General features: G+C 39.7%; 1 protein-coding gene across 4 annotated transcripts in view; it reads left to right on the top strand.

Moving 5' to 3' along the window:
• The window catches only part of tns1a (tensin 1a), a 77,987-nt gene that overhangs the window by 13,948 nt on the left and 42,290 nt on the right, over positions 1-21,749 (top strand). For 3 of the 4 annotated variants that reach the window (XM_025062306.1, XM_025062305.1, XM_025062304.1), the window contains exons 2-3: positions 8,513-8,627; positions 10,667-10,704. In XM_025062306.1, the coding sequence (XP_024918074.1) occupies positions 8,513-8,627; positions 10,667-10,704 (153 nt within the window). Of the gene's footprint in view, positions 1-8,512; positions 8,628-10,666; positions 10,705-15,377; positions 15,860-21,749 lie in introns of those variants that run through there. The other variant, XM_025062307.1, reaches the window with a different exon arrangement.

The following is a 21,749-nucleotide window of genomic DNA, read 5'->3' as shown; positions in this document are numbered from 1 at the left end:
ACAACTGGCAGTAAGAAAACCGAAATATTATCAATGTATATATGAATATATATTATAAATGAAAAATCTAGCTAAAATGTACACATTTAAGCTTAACAAGTCCAATAATATTTAGGACTTATCTAAATAAAATATCTGTGAGGCAGCAGTGAAAAAAAGTTTTGCTCAAAATAGGGAAAAGTCAAACAAAAAACAAAAAACAAAGTTAAAGAGAGCTACTGTTAGGCTAACAGCTAGCTAGGCTAGGGCGAAATAACAACGACGAGTTAATATATTGAAAAATGCATTAACTGAAACGGGAGATGTGCAAAGATTTGACAGGTGGAAGTTGGACTTTAACTCAGGTGCTGACGATGACATCACACTGTGATGGCTCCATAGTGAGTCCAACTGAAAGTCAGTGAGCTAAGACCTATGGTAGATCCATCATGTCTTCACTTGTCTAACAGAGTTTGCTATTGACTGAGCAGAATCCCCTGAGAGCTCTGAAAATCAATCACACTTTGATTGTTACGCCTGTGTGTATGTGAGTGTGTGTGTGTGAGCTAGAGAGAGTGTGTGTGTGTATTTCCTTGCATTGCCACCCTCAGGGCCCATGTATTAGAAATGCTGTATTCTGCCTCTGCTAATCAAAGCCTCTCTGTGAGCTGTCCTCGTGTGATTGGTTTGGTCTGAGTGAGAAGATACATCTGAGTGATGGACATGGGGGGGGGGGGGGGGGGGGGGTGTAGGCTGTGTTGTATACTGTTGTTGTGTGTATGTATGTATGTATGTTATGACCTAATTGTTCTTATACAAATTAATTTCTTTTATTGGCTGAATTTTGTAATTTATGATTTTCCATCTTTTCAGCATTTTAATGTCTTTGATCAAATGTATTTGTACCTTGGATTTTAGCTACTAGACTAACGCTACTGCCCATTTTATAAAGTGATCATGATGATTAAATATCTGCTCACGCTGATTAAATATCGGAGGTAAAGAGTGCGTTGGCACACACGCTGAAGAAAAAGCACTTTGGAGTTTTCGACTTTTCGACTTTTACGCTGACCAGTGACTTTTTCTGTCAGTGCTGTACTGGATATTATCTGCTATCCTATTGTTGAAAAGCATAACTGGGACTAAAATGTTTTGTGGTAGATGGTCTAAAACTCGGCAGTGGCGTTTTATTTTAATACTAATAAGAAAAAGAAATGTCATGCTCCAAATATTTTTAATTTTTCACACCTGCAAAGTGATGCTCTGCGTGTCTGCAACCAGGTGACTTACACCGTGGACACAGTGTGAGCAGATCTGCAGACCCTCAGGCCAACACCATCTGTCCTGTGACCCAGCTTCAGCCCACTTCTCGTCGTCACCTTTAACATCTAGATCCTCAGGTCTGGATCTCTGCACTCGTTCTATTTTAAAAGATGCTACACAAACACCTTCTTAGTCTTCGTGGGTGTAAATATTGCCCAGGATGACGTCAGTGGATGTTGGTGAATGGTTACATGGTGGTTGAGTGGTTGGCATTGTTACCTTACACAAGAGTGTCACTAGTTTAAATCCTTGAGGCTTTTGAGGAGCTGCCCACTGCTCCCCTTGGTGATGGGTTAAAAGCAGAGGTTCAATTCCGTTCTATCCCCGTGTTACAATGACAATAAAGACTATAATTAATTAATTAATTAATTAATTTACCGGCAGGACAACTCTAATACAGATTTGAAATGGGCCAAATATAATTACACCATGGGCCAGATTTGGCCTGCGATGCACACCTGTGATGTAGAGGTTAACACATCTGCCTTGCAAGAGAGCAGAGAGTTCTGGGATTGATTGTCAGACGAACCACATATCCGCAATGGTGCCTCCTATGGCGGCCTAAGATTATGCATTTCTAAGTTTATAATAATAATAATCATCATCATTATTATTTTGGTTTGTGGTCGTGGCAGTCGACCCCACTCTCCACTGAAAGCTGTCGATTTTCTTATTGTTTAAGCAGCAGTTCATAAACAAACACATCCCTCAAAGTTCATTAGGAGCTGACCAACGACCAGCTAGACTTCATGATCACAGCCCATCGATCTTTACGACCACATCTGGTATTGATCCACGGCATGACACCGTAACAGCTGTAGTCCTCACTGATGTAGTCAGGACTGCACGTGTTTATTACTTCGTTTAATGCATTCACACAAACGGACAAGCCGTAGTATGCACACACCAACAACGTAAATACACACAGCGTTTCTCAGTTTGCTGATGCAAACTAAAGGAATCTACTACCACCTGGCAGCTCGCCCACACTGTCAGAGCTCAGGGATCAGCTGTACACAGAGGTCTGAATAAAACATTCTGCGCTCATACCTGTGCTTGTATGTTCTTGTAGGATGATTCTCACTCCCATGACGTGTGTGGGGTCAAGCAGTGCACAAGGTTTGGTTTTCAATTTCAACATTCCTTAAAGGAAAAATGTCAAATTGTTTGATGTAATAGAAGATTTGTTTTTTCCACTTATTGTGCTCACAATATCGTAACTAGTATAATGAAACAGGACACAGTTCCAAACATGTCCAAACGGTGTCAAAGCCTTAAATGGGGCTTCCACATACTGTACCTACACTAGTCTACACTGAAGACGTGTTACATTTGAGTGCTCTTCATAGTATAGACTTAGTAAAATGGCATTGGTGGTGTTGTGGAGGTGTGGGATCCAATGTCTCTACTTCTGTTATCATCATATTACCACCAGTTGTTGAGGTGAGTTCCACTTTGAAACGTTACCACAAAAGCAGCGGTGCTGGACCAAGTCTGCTCTGGATCATAAAGTCAGTAGCAGACTGTTGTTAAAGCAGAAACTGCCAAGCGTTCTCCTGTAAAGTCTGTGGTTGGCATGATTTACTGTGATGGCGGCTACTTCTCCTCTGCCAATCAGTGATTTGCCCATAATCAAAGTGCAGCTGGTCCCACGGGGGTCTTTACTAGAATAATGTCTGTCTCAGTGAAAGATTTGACTTTGCCCTCCGTTCTTTTCTTCCTCTCCTCATCCATCAGCCTCACGGAGAAAGCTTTCTATTTGTTTCTTTCACTGTCCCTGACACAGTGCATTTGTAGAGACTCCTGATGTTTTCATGTCTTTGAAGCTACGTTTCTTTTGGGTTTTTTTTTTTTTTTTTTACTTTATGGATAGACGTTAGACCTGTTAATTGTCAACACAATCTTTACTGCATGTTTGAGACATAAACAAATGGGGGTCAACAGCAGAGTTCATGGCTAGGTGGTGCAGAGGTCAAAAGTCAAACATCTGACTACTTATATGATACAAACAATTTCTCTGTTGATGAAGTTGAAATGGAAAAAAACAGACAGAAGCAAGTATATAAGCAAAGCTGGTATATGCTTATTTGGTTCTTATTTATATTCCTGAGCTTTAGACAACTTTATGGAAAAATGTCACTATTTTCATTGAACCTTAAACAGGGCTCACCAACTATATTTGTTGGAATTTTGGGCCGGACACTCATTAATAGTGGGCGCCACTTGATATTTTGTCTTTGTTCCTCACAATTCTGGAATCCAGTTGTGCACCAGTTTGGACAGTTTGACCGGCTAGTTCACTGGCCTAGCACAACCCCTGTGATATCTCTAAAAAAAATAACTATTTGATTAATTGATTAATAAAATTAGAGAAATCTTAGCGCTCAGGCTAGAAAAGTGAAATGATGTCATAAATAAGCCACTTTAGAAGGAAAAATCAAATTTGAAAAATCAATAAAAGCTGGCCAACAAAGATGGCCACATTTAACCTAGTCCACAACTGGACCAGACTGGAGATGAGTTTACCTTCCATTAGATTAGGTTTCATTACCATGCATTAGAAACACTTCTGGGTATAGAATCTGACAAATAAATCATCATGGTTCTGGCTTCACTTCTTTTCTCTTTTTTTTTTTTTTTTTTTCCTGTGGGTTTCACATTCATTTCTCTCTCTGTGCATCTCACAAAGGCCCTCATTGTTCCTGAGAGAATTTAAAATTTGGTGGAAATTGAAAGCAGGTGTGGATCCAGCTTCCAGGACTTAGAGTTGTGGGCTTGGTGGGCAGCAACTGCATGGTTGTTCTGTTCTCCTCACATCCTCCAGCCTTAGGCGAGTCTTTACGTTTGTTCATCTCCAAAAAGTTGTTGTCCAGAGATCATACATCCTTCTCATTGATTGTCCTGTCTGAAAACACTCATTCATCAACAGGCCTGACTCTGCTGCTCTGGTCGTCTCCATCCAGACAGACAGTATGCATTTTATGTTTTTCTGACGCTACAACTCATGATCTGCAGGGATTGTGTCAAATGACATCATCATGCAAAATGACACCGTACATTGTGAGGCCAACATGCCCCTTCTTGTGTTTATAAACCAATCTCCCAACCCAAGCAGAAAGGACTTTCCTCAAGCTAAATGGAACCACATGTGGAGTTAGAACCTTAGAAGAAGTCTGTGTGACTCAGATGTGTGTGTGTGTGTGTGTGTGTTTACATGAGAAATGAATCAGGACAAAAAAAAGGACAAAAAGTTTGTGGCATAATGTAATGTGCACCTGGTAAAAATCACATTGTATCCACGTGACTGTGTGATTTAAGCCTTGCTAAAGTTTCAATGTTTTTTTTTGCTGTTGTACCTCATCTACAGCCTTGTGATGTGTTTTCTTTTCTTTCGTCTTATTTTTTATTTGCTTTTCTGTAGTTATATATTTTGTTCAGCTTTTCTTTATCTGAAATTAATTTTTGGGTTCTATTTTAAAGATGTTTATCTTTTCTAGTTTAATCCTCATCTCCCAACTGTCCTTCACCTTTTGCCTTTTTTGGCAAACATAAAAAAACCTTTATTTTGTTTTTCTATTGGAGGGCAGTTGGAAGGCAGTTTAAATTGTAGCACAGGAAGGACGCAGCAGTAGTAAAGAGGAACAACAGTGAACATTTATTCTATCTCTGCAGCACAAAGTCGGCAACGTTCATGCCTAGTGTGAAAAATGAGTAGCACAGGTTACAGCAGCAGGAAACCAATCTCAGTGCCAGGAGCCGGTGCTTTCTTTCAAAATAAAAGCCCCTGAGATACTTCTACATAACGTGACATAGTCGGATGGCATTGCTGCACATGGAAAACACAGCCTTGTAGGAACACCACAGGAAATACAAAAGAAAACATTTAAATGAGCACGGAGTGATTAATGGACTGATGTTGGAAATCATCTTTTGTAGGGATGCCCCTGGTGTTCTTGTCCACAAACCCAGAGACTGCAGTTCCACAGATGTGATGTGACCATGTTTCCTTCAGCTCCATCTGTAGGAGCCAGGACTCATTTGTGTCCGTTGGTCATCCCTGAAGCAGAAGGACGGAGCGGTGCCTTTCACAGACTTCCCCTCTCTTCTCCCTCCTCGTCTGGGCTCTAAGTGGGGTTGTGGTCAAGCTATAGTGTCGTGATGCTTTTCATTAGCTAAGTGCAACTGGGGGAGAGGAGCATGGTGACTTGATTTACAGGCTCTGCTGTCTGTACGCCTGACCACACACACTCACCTTCTCTCTCTCCTTTATCATTGCGTTTCCTCCTCTGTGTGTGTGTGTGTGTGTGTCATTCTCCGCATATACATCAATTTTCCATTTTCTCCTAGTGGCCTGCTTGTTTTCATCGAGCTCACCCGTCTCAGAGGACCATGGGTTCAGACATGGGACATGTATGGTATAAGAAATGTTTAAAAACCTCTGCTGGGCAGCGGCAGGTTCAATATGCCCCAAAATAGAATCAAATGTAGTCATTTTCTTTAAATTGAGTTAGAGACGGCTACTGAGAGTGAGAACGTCCTGTTGTGGTGGATCACCGTCATTTAAACAGATGAGACCTGTTTCCCTCTGGTAGTGTTAACAGAGGTGTGTTTAATGGCAGCTGTCCAGCAGCCGTTTACACTCCTGTTGTGTTGATGCTTGCTGTGGGACAGTGTGTCAGTTTTGTGCCCTCCTCTCTGCAGGTGTGTATGTTGCTTTGTGGTTTTTATACATTTCACCTCATTCATCATTGTTGGACAGGACGTGTTGACCGCAGTTGCCTTGGCAGCAGGGTAACCATGGCACCTGCTGCTTGCATCTGATTGGTTTAAGTGGTGGCTTTGTGCCAGGTCTTTTTTAACATTAGTGTTTGAAGGTGATGACACAGTTTTTTACTATAAACTTCCCATGGTCCAATGGATGTAATATTTCAAATGTACCTAAGATACATACTGTGTATATTTTTATTTTATATTTATTTTATAAATAAAATCAAAAATAATTAAAGTAACACAGTAATTATTAGAAGACAAAGGGTAAAATAAAACTGCAATCTTAATGATTTTGTTTTTTAGTTTTTTTTGTTGTTGTTGTTTTTTTGCAAATTTGAATTAATAAAAATTTAGCTATGACATACCATCAAGGTCGACATAACAAACAAAAGTGAAAGTTTGTTAATGCTTTATCAAAAATACGGCACACCGGTCAAAGCTGGTGGAAGTTGGTCCAATAGTGGACACAGCTGATCTAGATCATTTATACCAGCCTGTGTCTCTGCAGCCAAGGTTGGTGCTGAACTCTCTCTGGATTTTACAGCCAGTATGTCACAGGGTGACAAAAGCCCTTAAGGTTTAGGGAGATAGAGAGCAGAAACGCTGACTAATGCCGTTTTGTTAGATATGACTGCAGAGAAAGCTAATGAAAAAAGGACCGGACAATTCCATCTTCATTTCACCTGAACACTTCATCATGTCTGGAGGCATAACTTACTGAAATGCAAGAACAAATAAGTTCACGTTCAAGTGGCTGACTGCTAAAAGTTAAAGATTTAACAGAGGCAGATTGATCACTGGTCCCATAATCTTTTTTAGACTCTTAATTTGAAAACCAAAAATACATTTAGACAGTTGGGGTCTTTAATGAACTCTCAATAAATATATATTCTCTCTATATATTTATGAATGGATTCCAAAATAAACAAACTAAATAATCAGTGTCCAACCCTGAAGGTGTCCATTGTCTGACAAATGTAGGTGTGTCCACTGGTTTATATTCAAAATCAGTCTTTGTCTTCCTGTAGAACTTTGTCCAACACTTGTTGGTCTTGGGTTTGATCACACTCCCAGTAAACAAAAACATTCTAAACTCCAAACTCAACAACTGTGTCTGAAGTGCATGTGTGTGAAGCTCCAGCATCACTGGAGGATCAGTCGGCCCTGGGCTGTGTTTTTATTATTGTTTTAACATAATCTGGGTTTGATTAATTCAATCAGAACTGAGTCATGTTCAGCTGTTTGGTGGGAAGTCACCACCTTGTAATGGAAACACGAGGAGACATGAGCTCAGTCCTGGACGGTTCTGCACTCAGACCCTCCCTGTGGTCAAGGGGTGTGTATGGAAGGTCAGGTCAGATCAAGGCATCTGTGTCACAAAAAGTCTTGATATGAAACAGACCCTGTGAGCTGTGGCTAACTGCTGGCCATTGAAGGTACTGCGCTTGTCTATATGAAATATGCTTTCAAGGCAATTCACCTCATTTCTATAGGGTGTAACATCTATCAGAGCTGTTGGAAATTGTCTAGAAAATTAAGTTAATGTTACTGCGTTATTGCGTTGTAAAAAGTTTTTTTTATTTTTTTTTTAGATATCTTCTAGTTACTGATTAACACCTGCTTCTTGATAATTGTGTAGAATAACTTGTTTTTGTCTAACATTCTGACACTATTATACAGGTTATTTAGTAAATGTGTTGCCTAATTTAAGTGGTTTATAATTTGGCTGATGTTTTTTTTTTTCTTGCTAAGATTTTTGCTCAACATATTTTGCTGTCTGGTGCTCTTGGGGTATGAATGATATTTTGTGAATTTGGGTCTACAGTGAAAAGTACACTGAGTCATTCTCCACATGCATTAAAATGGATTCATATTTTCAATTTCATAGTCTTTACCAATTAATAAATGCAGCAATGTTGACGGCCTTCCTGCAAGTATCATTGCTTGATTTAAATCTCATCATTTTCTGGTTTGAATCAGGTTTTTTTTTCTTCTGATATTTAGAAGAAATATTAGCTGTTGTTTTTCCTAGCAAACTTGAAGCTATTTCTGGGTTAGCCTTTAGTTACCCTTTGACCTTTTGGCTAAAATGTGTCCATTTTATTTCTGGTCAGTTAATCATATTTTTAATATATATATTTTTTTTATTTCTGCTTTGCCGTATTTGTTACAGATTAGACTAGAGTTGTTTCAGGAGAAAGAACTGTTATTCAGAGAACAACCTTGTGTCATTGAAAGGCAGAGAAAATAATTCAGCTGCTGCAGGCACTGAAGGCTGAGATCAGATGTGCAGCCGCAGACACATTTATCACTGCTGATTATCAGCTTTGTTTCCATTGGCTGCCAATTCAACTGTCTCAATGCTGATCTCTCTCTTTCTCTGTCTCCCTCTCCTCCTTCCTTCCTTCCTTCCTTCCTTCTTTTTTTTCTCCACTTTCAGCCCGACGAGCTGGAGGGTGTTCACACACACTCCTTCAAGCTGAAGCCGTTCAAGAAAGCCAAGAGCTGTGATATATGCAAACAGGCCATTACCAAGGAGGGCCTCATCTGCAAAGGTAAGCGTCTGAAATGATCCAAACCTACAGTAGGAAGGAGGATCTGGGGCCACCCTGTGGGTCGGCCAAATTCTTCAAGTGTCTCACTTTACAGATTGTTTCCTCCAAAGTAAAGAACAAAAAGCATTAATAAAACAAAACGAAGAATCTGCAGCAGATGTTTTTATTTGGAATGTGACTCGAAGGCCTGTGTTTTTATCTCCTATTCTTAGCTGTTGTGCGTTCGGAGATAATAACACACGCATCACCTCAGGAATATTTGTTCATTATTCTGATGATAAATTCACTTTTCTTGTACTAGTATAGCGCCCCCATAAGTCTGTCTCAGAAAACCATTTACAGGATTTAATCTCTAAGTTTCTACATTATATTTCAGTCAGTTTTGTAGTTTCTGCTATAACTGTACAAAAATATCAGATTGACTGAGGAAGAAACGCACATGTATTTATTTTATGCTCAGATGTCTCCTGTTTTAAGATATTATTATTATCTACATCGTAGTTGGGGATCAGTAAAAGAGAATTAATTTTCTACTGCTGTGTAAACACTTTTTTTATTTACATTTTCTGTTGTTTTGTTTTTTTTAGTACTTTAACGTAGTTCTAGCTTTACTTTTGAAGTGTAATTTCAGAGGCAAACCAGGTGAAATAACATGAGAAAGTTCCTGGGTTGGCCCTTACTTTTTATCACTTCCTTTTTCTCTCCTCACACGTTTATCTTCCACTCTTTATTCCAACTATAAAAACACAGCCTCTTTAGCAGGAGCAGAGCTGGCCGTGGCTCAGACAGCCCAGCAGTGGGACAGCAGGGCTGTACAAGTCTTTGGCTCAGGATTCGCTGTTAAAATTAGCATTTCTGCTGCTGCTTCAGCTTTAACCTAGATAAGAGGGGAAGAGGGCTCAGGGGTAGAACTAGGCAAAGTAAATGGAGTGAAAAATCAGGGGGGAAAAAAATTTGTACGATGGGATTGACATGTAAAGTCAACTTTATCCTTAGTCTGCAGAATCAGAGTCAGAGTCATTATTTTTGTGTTCAGATGGTCAGATTGATGTTTCATATATACACTTTCAAATGTATATACAGTATACTGTATATAGGTGTGTGGCCATTTGGTGGCAGAGGTTGCTTGAACACTTTCCTCTACAGCAAGTAAATCACTGGTGCCCAGGTTTCCACACAATGATGGGAAAAAAACAAACTTTTTTTTTAAAAACAGTAAATTAAAGTACAAAAGATGCCAAACATTTCTAATATAACAACTAAAGGTGTGACTAGCAAGGATGTAACCCAACAAAAGTAGAAGGTAAAGTTACTATTATTTCAAATAATAATCATAATAAATAAACAATTGAATATAAACTAGCCAGAAGACAGAAGTTATATACAAGCTAGTCAAAGAATAGCCACAAAAACACATTTCAAAAGTAAGCTACATAAGTTAGAAGTTACTGTATATGGACAAAGTATTTCACACAGACGTAGTCATTTCTTTAACCTCTTTTACAAAGGTTTATTTGAATTCACTTTTCTACATTTTTGCCATCACCTAACACATTCCTTCACCCCTGTGGTCCCACAGCACAGCCCCCCACCCCACTCCACCCCCACAGAGCAACACTTAGACCACTAGTGGGACAGCAGGTGAGCAGGGTCATAAGGTCACACCCACCAAGGCTTTTAAAGAAGCTCAGTCTGGGGCTCTGTCTGTTTACATTGATTAACCCCCAACAGAAGTTCCTGTCTGGGTCACATCGAGTTCAGGTGTGTAAATCAAGCAAGTAAAATTCTGAAATGTTTTCCAAGGACATTTCCTCTATTTGTCCACTTGGGGGCAACACCACTGCATTGTAGAATTAGGATATACTCTGCAAACATTCAATAATTTTTTTTCTCACAAGGCAAAACTCACAGATTTTCTAAGTATGCAACCACAATCAGTTTGTGATACAGGACCGTATTTTAAAGGCTCTAACAGGAGTCACGAGGAAGTCTAACGTGTTTCTGTTTCTGATCTCTGTTCTTTTCTCCTGTGTTTGCAGCCTGTCGATTGTCGTGCCATAAAAAGTGTGAAGTGAAGGTAAGACTGTCCACTGCCATTACGTTTGTTATCATGGACATGTGCTAATTCATCATACGGCACATACAGTATAACCTTTGATAACCAAGTCTACCGATGGATCACAGCGATCCAACCCTCGATGGTCAAAACTGCTGCAGTAACTGACATCTCACCTCGCCCCACTGTGTTTCCCACTCATGAGCTGTGGTCAGATGTAAACACCAAGGTCACTTAATTCTACAGAGATATGTCTGTCCAACGGGTGTGTTGTCTTCAACAGCTATAAAGGCTATTTTCAAGTCAAATTAAGAAGAAGCTGCAAAAACATTTAAATGACGATGATTGAGAAGATATATTTTTTAAAACTACATTCCAGATTTATATATAATTACTAAAAGTAAACAGCTAAGTTTTATTAGATATATTCAGATATTGGCATATATCAATTTTAACACAAAAGCAAAAAAAAAAAAAAAGTGATAGTTAAGGTTTGATTAAATCTGTTTTTAGTGTAAATACAGTCTTATCTTGCAGGATGCACTGACCCTTGGTGTCCAACGGACATATGGCTCTGTTTTCTTTAGCAATTATTTGAATTTTTTCCAGGTTAATGACTGTTCTATGTTGGCACAGTTGGAACATGGTCAGCACTAATGCTGAGTAATTTTTTTTTTTTTTTAATCCACTTGGCCAGGAATTGTTTTTCTCAACGTACTCATGAAGCTTCATGAATGTTCTAGGTTTTGGAAACTTTTGTTGACCTTTAGTCCCTGTACTATTATTTCTGCTCCTCCAAGAACCCCTCTGATCAATATATGCATACCATGATTTTTTAGACCTGGTTAAAATATCTCAGCCGTCTCTGCTTGTTCACTTGAAATTACTCATTTGAATTTTCCACTTTGTCACAGCGACACTCGCCACATTTTAATGCCAGTCAGCAGCAGAACGTGGAGAGTAAATGAAAAGGAAGGAAGGGAGGGAGAGGGTGGAAGGTAAAGGCGCAGTAAGACTGTTCTTAGTGGTTTTTAGTTTTGACTGGCTCACTAAAATTGCATTCAACCTTCCTTAATTCCTCCTTTTTTCCTCCCTCTTTTCCTCCTAAACAGCCATCAGTCTTCCCGAAGAAAAAAAAAAAATCTGCGTGTTCTCAAAACATTGTAGAAAAAACTGGCCAAATACCTCGAAAACCAAAACCAAACATTTTGTGGTGGCGTTAAGGACATGAGTCATCCGTGATCCTGGTGGTGATTGGAATTGTTCAGTAAATGTTTTGAAGCAGTACAGTAAGAGGTGTGTGTGTGTTTTTTAGACCCACAGCAGGTAATGTGTGTGACAAGGCCACAGAGAGCGTGAGACAGTGAACTTGCTGCTGCAAATTCTGCGAACCTCATTTCCCTCATTATCTGCTCCTCATGTACGTTGGCTCCCAACCATCCAGAGTCTTATGAATGAAAATAAACAGGGTTCTTTCAGGTCGTAAAAGTGCGGAACAGCGTGGTCTTAGTGCAAATAAAAGTGTGGATTCAGGCAGTTCAGCCTGTGCTGCTGCTGCTGCTGACTCTACGCTGACCCCCAGCTGTAAATTTGTCATCCAGCAACAATGAGGTTGTCGCCAATGGTCTGCAGTTCACCGCTGCACAGCACTGATTCTGCTTTTATGTGTTTGTCATTCCAAGCTGCCTCAACCCCCTCACAGCCCCCCGTACAGTAACCAGAACATTTAAAGGAACGGTCTGAATGTTTTGTCTGGGTTTTAATACTTTTTATCATCACAGGTTTTAATGACTGTATTGGAGCTAAGAGTTTGTAACAGACTGTGTGGTAGATGTACATTATTATCGTCAGGTCATCAGAAACATCACTTCTGCCATGTGTTTCAACATACCTGCACAAACGGACACCAAAACTTGTTCACACCAGTGAGTCCCAAAAGATTAGTTCTTGGCAGTTCTTCAACTATTAACTATGAATTCTAGAAGTCCATCCATCTTCATCTGCTTATCTGTTACGGGGTCGCGAGGGCAACCCAAATCCCACTGCACCATACCAACTCCCCCCTAAACCTTCCTGCGGGTGGTGAGTCCACTGGAAGGTACCAACCACCCTAACCAGGATTCGATCTTATCCAGGAAGTGAACCCTGGGGTTCCACACCAACGACAGAGACTCAGAGATTGGCTCTGGGCCAATCGGCCACAATTCTAGAAGTCTAAGTCTAAATACTGAAGCTTGTTGAAATACGTATATGCCTCCGATCCATTTCACGATCTGGTTATAAACTAGTACTCATAAGTACTAGATAGTACAGTATTATAGCAAAATATTACCAGTTTATAGCAAAGCAGAATTTTAAGGAGCATTACTTGGTGTTCCTTCATTGGAACAGTGTCATTGTAGTATCATTTCTTTTTAATTAAAGAACATGAGCTTGGTTTACACCCAGTTCACACACAACTGAGTTTACTGCTGCTTCTTTCCTTTAAGGTTTTGGAATGCAGATCGTGATGGATCCTGACCCATGTTTATTCATACTATCATCAGCGTGACTCTTGTCTTCGACTACATGTTTGCTTCAGACTGATTAATCAGTGAACTTACTTTAGGTCAAGCCACTGCTTGGATTTAGGGTTTGATTATTGGCAGCGCTGCAGCAGAAAATATGCAAACAGATCCACCCAATCACATACCATCAGTATCTAATGACGTGCAACTATGTCTGTGTTCTTGTGTTGAGTGAACGGCTCTACTTCACCCTTCCTTAAAAGAACAGAACTCATTTTTCCCCATGATTTATCCTTGTCGTGTCCTGGAGCAAACTCCTGGAATGCTGCTGCTGCTGCTGCTGCTGCTGCTGCTGTTGCTGTTGCTGTTGCTGTAGCAGCGGTTAGTGCAGTTAGGGTTGGAAGAAGAAGCCATCGTTTGGCAGAGAAAGTTGATCCAGAGGGGGATGATGGGAAGCAGTCGAACATGGCAAAGGAAAACAGTTTTGAAAATGTCTCATGTAAACAGTAGTCCTGGGGAGGATTGTGCTCTGGATGGACTTCCTCGATATGTTAATGCTGCAACTTCACCTCAGCCACAGAACCAATGCATGAACACCCACGCTTCTTCAACAGTGTTGTCTCGGTCAGTGTTTCCCAACCTTTTCTGAGCCACGGCACATCTATATCATCAGGAAAACCCCCAGGGCACACCACTGAACAAAACTCTGAGAAATGTAAATCAAATATAATAAACTAGTTTAATTGTACTAAAAATGCACTCCTGTTTAGTTGAAGACAACTCTGATATACTGGCAGGAATTGAAGAAAGACACTCACAAAGATCTTCTTTGTGTCTCTGATTATCTTTTTTTTATTTTAATAACCATCTACTGCCACCTAGCAGAAGTGGATGTAATCGTTCTGCCTGTCACACATTGATGCACTAAGACAGATTATTTGCAATAAATAGATAATAGTTTTCAGCCTAATTAGGTGAAATTGGGTTATTTTCCGCGGCACACCTAATGATCTCTCACAGCACAGAGGTTGGGAATCACTGGTCCAGCTGTTAATGCCTTGTTCTGTTCTAATCACACTTTTTTTTTATGGTAACTTTTTGTAACTGATTTCTTTCCTTTGAGTCTATTTATGCAAATTCCAGTCTCTGTTAAGTCTGATTTTTATGAACTCCAGCCTGGTTTAGCCTTAAAGGTTAAAGTGATTGCAGGGTGGAGGTTCTTCCATTTCTAAATGTGTGAGAACCTTAATTAGACATCGGGCATATCCCGTGTTTTATAAACATACAGCTGTAAAGTTAGATCATCACCAGTTTAATCCCTTACTGGTTTCCACACCAGGCTTTTGTGACCTTTTTTACATGAATTGCCGTTGAAGAGAGGATGTCTCCCTTTCTAAAATATTTTATCTTGAGAAAGGAGAACGTGCATGAAGCAAAACTTCAAAGCACAGTAAAACATGCGTAGAGGGAAGGCTGACGTGTTTTCAAGAATGTTGGCTCAGGAATGGAGAGCAACCATCCAGGCATGAAAGTGAGAAAGGTAGGACATGGATCGGGAGGGAAAGAAATGAGGTGTGCAAACTTTTTTTTTTTTGAGCCAAGCCTCCTCATTCCTCTGCAGACTCTGACAGAGGCCCGTCTGTTTCCCTAGCTAAAGCACATCCCTTCAAAGAGTCATGAAAGCAGGTCTTCACAGAGACACTCTTCAGTGATCTAGATGCAGCACAGATATGAACTGGCAGCTGAAACGTCTGGGTACAAACGTGTCCCCACTAGAGGTCAAGGGCTCGATGCATCCTGATATTCCAAAAATCAACCCAAGAGACTCCCGTATCATCGGCCTTGAAAACCTCTTAAAGGTTTTAAACACTTGTCTTAGAATGTTGTTCCAGCCATTGTTCCTCCATTGATCATGAGCAGCAGCCATCAAGTATTTGTATTAAGTATTTGTGTGTATTACTTTGATGTAGTGGGTGGTCAGGTTTCCAACCAACCAGTGTGTTTGAGGTTCAGCTCCAGCTGCCTCGGCTAATGTCGCTCTGTAGTTAGCATGTTTCTGTGAACATGATCATGACACTGAATCAATAGCTGATGACTGACGGACTGATTTACTGTATGAAATCAAACAATGAGTCCTGTTTTTGGTGCAATTTCCCAAGAGCTGTTAACACATGCATGGCATGGAGAGAGAGAGAGAGAGAGAGAGAGAGGAAGAGAGAGAGAGGAAGAGATAGAGGGAGAGAGAGCTCCAGAGAGATACAGTTACTGTCTGCCCTTGGATGGCTTCTGCTCTCTGGTTTTGGGTACCGCAATCATTGGAAAGCACAGAGCTGTTTTCCTGTAGACCTTATATAGCATGTTTGAAAACTTCTTGGCAGGAGGAACCACAGGCAGCAGTGTAAAGTCTGTGTCCCTGCTTGATGCAGTCCAGTCCAGTGGAGTCCAGTCCAGAGACGCAGCACACATTCTTATACATGAACAAGGAATTAAGTTCAGTAGCTTGTCTGGCACGCGTTTGGGATTATCGCTGTTGTTTGGAGTAAGAAAGGAGGAGTAGAGGGAGGAGGAAACTCACCCGAAGGAGGTGGAGGAGGATTGGGAATGCAGAGGTAGAAACAAGGCAGAGTTGTAAAGAAAAGCAAGTGTGTGTGAGGAGAGAGTGTTCACAGGTAAGAGCATATTTTCACACGGTTTGAGGTTTTTTGTTTGCATAGCATTGCATTTATACTAAATTTCACTTCTGCCTTGGAAATGTTAAGACAAAATGTATTTATTCTCATGCTTCAACTTGGCTGTTTCTGTGAGAGTGTTGGTTTTGGGGATATTTGGGATTCCAGTACAGCCCAGAAGGCTGTATTCTGCATGTTTTGGACATGGTCTCCCACACACTGATGAGAAAGCAGTTGCTCCCCTGGGAGTCTAGCTGTTGATGTGAGTTGCTGTTTGAGTCCTCGGAGTCTTTCTTCTGAGCTGTGATTTGTGGCGGCAACAACTGGTCAACACAGCAAACACGTGTTTCCTTTCAGAGCGTAACTTCTCTTCATCTGATCTGATGTTAGGAGAGGTAAAAATAAAACAGCAGGTCGCCAAGAGTCTGTTTTCCCTCCTTCACTTTTTCTCACATCCACACTGATAATGGCAGCCACTCACTCCTGACCACGAGCCAACACAAGGATGGAAGTCAAACATGGAGAGTCAGGGGGTCAGTGGCTTGTACGTCCCCTCTCCCACCACACAGCAGAATGGAATGCACTTTGATTGCCATAAAAATCAAGCACTTGTCTTTCACATGAAACATGACATGACTTTCAATGGGAAGCATCACAATTCCCACAGGACTTTTTTCCTATTGGAATGTGTCTGGTCGGAACAGTCATGATATAACTGGTCCATGAACAAGTTACTGTATACATCACTTGGTCATTGTCGTTTTAAACAACATTACCATTTTATTTGTTTTCAGTTCATATTCTTTGGAATTATGTTGGTATAATTTGAGGAGATTTGAGCTGTTTATACACCGTACAATGACGGTCGGACCAACCTCGCCAATCTGACCAGCGTGAGGCCTTCACTGCTCCCATTGTTGTTGTTGTGATGGAGGGATGTTTGCTTGCTTTATACGTCACGTTACATGAGTCTTCCAACCGTATCTTGCCAGGGAAGTGTGCCGTACTCAGGCACGGTACACTTGTACTCACACTGGCTGACACTAGGGGGCAAAGGTACGATTGTCTAGTGTGAGTTCACCCTTACTTTAAGAATTTGTTCATCCAAATCTCACTTTGAGCTCAATCTCTGGAACTCACTCCAAAACATCTTGGGGGACGATATTTTTGTTTGTTTTACAGTGTGGTGAAAGTCCGGTTGCTGTAAACTGTGATTTGCTCAGTAGGAGGCCTGTCAACTAGGGATAGGAATGAATAAGAATTAAACAATTCTTTTTCTAATTGTCATGTTATCAATAACATTTATAACCAAAAAAATCCAGACAATTTTAAACAAATTTGTGTGAAAGGGACTTTGTAACGATGGGTGAATGAGTCTGTGTCTGTGTGAAAGAAGGAACATTGTAACTGAATTTCATTAATATTATTCAAGAATTTCCTTCTTAGGTATTTCCCTGTTTTTGTTGTTAAATTTCTTCTGTCCTTATTTTATAGAAGTTTGCGTTCGACATTGATTTCTAAATCAGTTAATCTTTTAACCAAAAACATTTTTAGCTAATGCTATATTTGCTGAATATAAGGCCAACTTATATTGTAGTTGTTGATTTTTGGTTTACCTTTCAGGTCAATGAAGTCAAGTCTTTGTTGTGTATAGCACAAAGGTTGTCAAACTAAGGTACACGTACCACTGGTTCCCTCTAGTGGTATGCAGGGCTATCCGATTGATAGCAGAACTGGTTGAATTAACTATTTGTTAAAGGCGGCTGTTATTCATTCTTGATAGCAGTGTGTGGTTTCAGCAGTAAATCCAGTGCCAGTTGTAGTTCTCTCGTACAGTGTGGCTTTGGCTGATGATCAGGCTAATGATCTTATAAGGAACAAATTCACTTCTGCGTATCCTATGCTCATCTGAACAGTGTAGGACTGTGCAGCAGCATTTTATTGTTGGTCGTACTGGTGAAGGTTAAAGAGCCACTGATTTTCAGAGGTTCTACAAAGGGTACCAAGTCTACCACATGACGTAGAGTAAATGGACTAATTAGCTGAATGCTAACGTAGCTTGACTTAGCATTTCCTTCACTTGTATTTTACCTGACTCGTCAGCTCTGAACTATGTGCTGTAAAGTGTTGTTGAAGAACTAGTGAGTGGTATTTAGCATGAAACCACATCAGACCTAAGCCCTAAATAGTTGACGGGACTCTTCACATTCACTTATTTTGTTTTGTCGTTAAGTGACAAATCGATAGAGGGGGAAAGAAAAGTCCAGAATATCAACAAAACCGAAGCAATCGATCTGTGTTCTCAGATTTACACTTGTGAGAGAAGTGCGTACAGGAAGAACGTGAATCAATGCTGCTGCTGCAGCAGACGCAATTGCTGCAAATGAGGCTCCACAGATTCACTGTGTGTTTTTCAGAAAGGCCTGTGTTTTATTGAACTCCTCCGTGCGTGTTTACCACTGATTTTGATTTGGCGTTGTTGCTTTATTCTCACTTCACTGTGCAATTAGTGGTCAAATAATGCCAAGCATCCCATAGACAACCCGCTTATTAAACAGGAACTGATGGGTGAACGTCACCTGGAACAGGACCATCAGTCGGTTGATGCAGCTGCTAATGATAAAAACATTATTGTTTTGTTTTTCAGCTTTTTCAATTTTCACAAAAATGTGCCCCTGAATGCAATGGACAAAAGGCAGTTTTATTTTTTAAATGCTTTTTAAGATTATTAATAAATAGCATAATAATACGTTTTTAGTAGGAAAAAAGTCACAAAAAAATGTTATCTATTGAAATATTGAACACAAACCCAGTCAAAAAAAAAGTTCTATTCTATCTATCTATTGAAATATTGAACACAAACCCTGATTTTGTCTTTCATTTTAGTCTCTATCAGAAAATAAACTAAAGAAATTGTTTTCAGAACAATAAGAAGAATGTCTGAAAAAACACAGCATTTGAAAATGATTTTAAAAAGCTGCATTTTTTTTTCAGTGAAAAAATTGTCAGAATAGTATGGAAAACGTCAGAATGAAGTATGTCTTGACCAACTTGACCGTCAGTACTCCGACTTCAGCAAAACACAGAATTGTGACTGGACTACAGAAATTAAAAAGAAAGAATTTATGATAGGTTTACAAATAAATTCAGATTACCAACTTAAACATTTTAAAAAGTTAAAATTTTATACATATTTTTTACTTCAGAGCTTGAGTTTTGACAGATTTAGGTTCAGAACTCTCTCCACTTTTGCAGCTTTGGTTTGGGTCAAATTGTGGACTACTCTTTATATCAGATCTCTAATAAAATGACCTAACATCTGTGATATGCAGCCATAAAGCCTGTTGCATTTGGAGGTTTTCAACCTGTGTCCAATAGTGAGCCACAATGAACATCTGATATCCATCATATTTTTTCTTTATGGGCTGTTTTGTCGTTTGTTGCTCCCAGTGATTCGGTTCTAACCATACAGGAGCTGTTGCAGCCAAACCAGAGTCCACTTACCGCTCACTGTGGCTGCCTCCTCACTCATCTATGAGCTGTGGCCTGAGGCTCAGCCGTTTGACCAAATGTATTTGGGCCTTTAATGTGACATCGGCATGTTGGGTGACTGGCTCAGAAGGAGCAGGGTCAGAAATGAAGAGAACATCTGACTGTGACATCACAGTTCTCTTCATTTAGCTAAACTACGCTTTATCTAAATATGCACATCTGAAGAACAATCAAACATATCAGAAGAAAGTAAAGTTAAACCAGAGGTCTGTGTGATAATAAATCAAAGTCAGAAAGTTGCCCTACAAACAGCAAATATCTAAACAGAAATATAACAGATATTGATCGCTGTCAGCCCAGGTCTAACCAGACGATGGCCCAAACATTAGTTTACTGTACACGTTAGCTACAAGAGAGACTGAAATGGCTGCCAATGAGAAAAACAAGGTCAAAATTATCTTAATACTTTGCTAGCACAAAGAGCTTGAAATTAGCCTTACTGCTAAATCTACCACAAGATTGTTACAGAAAAAGCGAACCAATTGTTAACAAAATAGCTAAAATTTTCTACTCAAGGTTCAGAATCAACAAAAATAATTATTTATCTTTTTAATTTTTTCTAATTAGTAAAAATAGCTGAAAGTGTGCCAAAAAAGGAGGTTATTTTTTACATTGGATTTAAGAAAAAAAAGAAATGTAATGAGAAGAGAAAAGTAATGGAAGCTTTACAAACAAAAAAAGTCAGACAAACTTTAAAAAAATAACCCTGAGCATTTCCCGATAACAACTAAGAAATTAATAATGACTAATATTTTTTATAATTTATTTTTTTATATGAAAGAGATTCTGTGTGAAACAATCGTTTCCCCTGTTCAAGATTTGAATTCTTTACAAAGTAACCAGGAACTCGCTGCTGGGTTGATAACATGTTGTCGACAAATCCTCCAAAGATCTTCAAAGCCTTGTTTTTTGTTTTTTTTTTTTTGACCAGGCTGTGTTTTTGTTGTGTGTCTAAACAGTACAGGAGGGTTTGTATGTTGTGGGAAATGTCTGCCTGCGCTGAGATAGTGAGTGTGGATGGATGTCTGTGGAAACAGCTGGTGGGCAGTGTGTTCTACCCTGCAAAAACAACCACTTAGACGTTGTTTGTACACCATTCCTGTTTAAGTCATACAGCTTCTGGAAAAGCAGCAGAGGTTCACATTGACAATGTGCCAACTATTTAAGATAATAACCTTAAATATTCACAGAAATGAAGCTGATTATATCAATCTATAGACACATTCAATTCAATGGGAGGCCAGAAATAGAAAAGCATAGGAAATACAGTTGTAATACACCTGGCATCTGTACAAAATAATAATAAAGTATGGTATAAAAAAACATTCACAAAAACAAAGGCAAGTAATGGCTGTGGACAGTAGAAAAAACCCCTGATTAATTAAAATAGTCAGGGAATATTTAGGCAAATATTCAAATATGAGCAACATATAGCAGAAGTAGCTTCAGTGTAGCCAAAAACCCCACTAAATTAGTCACGTGGGGCCAAAAATTTAAAAAAATCTAAAAGGAAACAACATTGCAAACTTATTTTAAGTACATAGAACACATGAATAAAATGGAGCCAGAACGTGATTGAACGTTGGGTAAAAAATCTTGAATAATTGAAGACAAGGGCAAAAAGCAATGCTTAACCTTTGCCAAAATAAAATCCCTAAAAGATACTCTAAAGCTGTGACTGATATAGAACTTGTCTTAAGTTTGCCAAGAATCTAAAAACAAATCTGTTGACTCCATGTTAGGCTAAATGTTGGCTAAAAGATAGTTATAAAATGTATTTGGACCTAGCCTGACACAGTTAGCCCGCCTCAATTTATAACTCTATCACCAGAAAAATGAAATTGTGCAAGTGAGAAGTATGTGACAGAAGGCCATCTAGAGGCCAAACTTCGCCATGCGCGTCTTCTGTTTTGGCGGGATGTTGAAGAAGTAGTTTATTCAGTCATTATTGTTGTCCTTGTCCAATTACACTGACGGCAGAGTTTGACACGGCCAGTTTTTATTTCTGCCACCATAACCAACGACCCCTCAGTCGGTCGATGTTTTGTTTAAAAAACATTCACACACGCACACACTAAATGGAACAAAAATATCCATCCTGTGTTTAGCATCCATGTAAGCCTCGTTCCTAACTTGGAGGGTAAAGACTTGACATTCTCCGGCTGGCTGCCATCAGCAGCCACCATCTCTGGTGTGGGCAAAAAAGCCCTGCAGGAATTCTCAGTGTGGTTGGACCAATGGCAGGCTGAATAATCAAAAACAGAGAGAGTGATTTATACTCAGCAGCAAACAAACGCTCCCTCTGTGGCATCACTTATACACACATAGATTAACTGAC

This window comes from Cynoglossus semilaevis, chromosome 14 (assembly GCF_000523025.1).
Source record: "Cynoglossus semilaevis isolate Cse_v1.0 chromosome 14, Cse_v1.0, whole genome shotgun sequence".
NCBI classification, from domain to species: domain Eukaryota; kingdom Metazoa; phylum Chordata; class Actinopteri; order Pleuronectiformes; family Cynoglossidae; genus Cynoglossus; species Cynoglossus semilaevis.
This window is presented reverse-complemented; position numbering and strand designations above follow the sequence as displayed.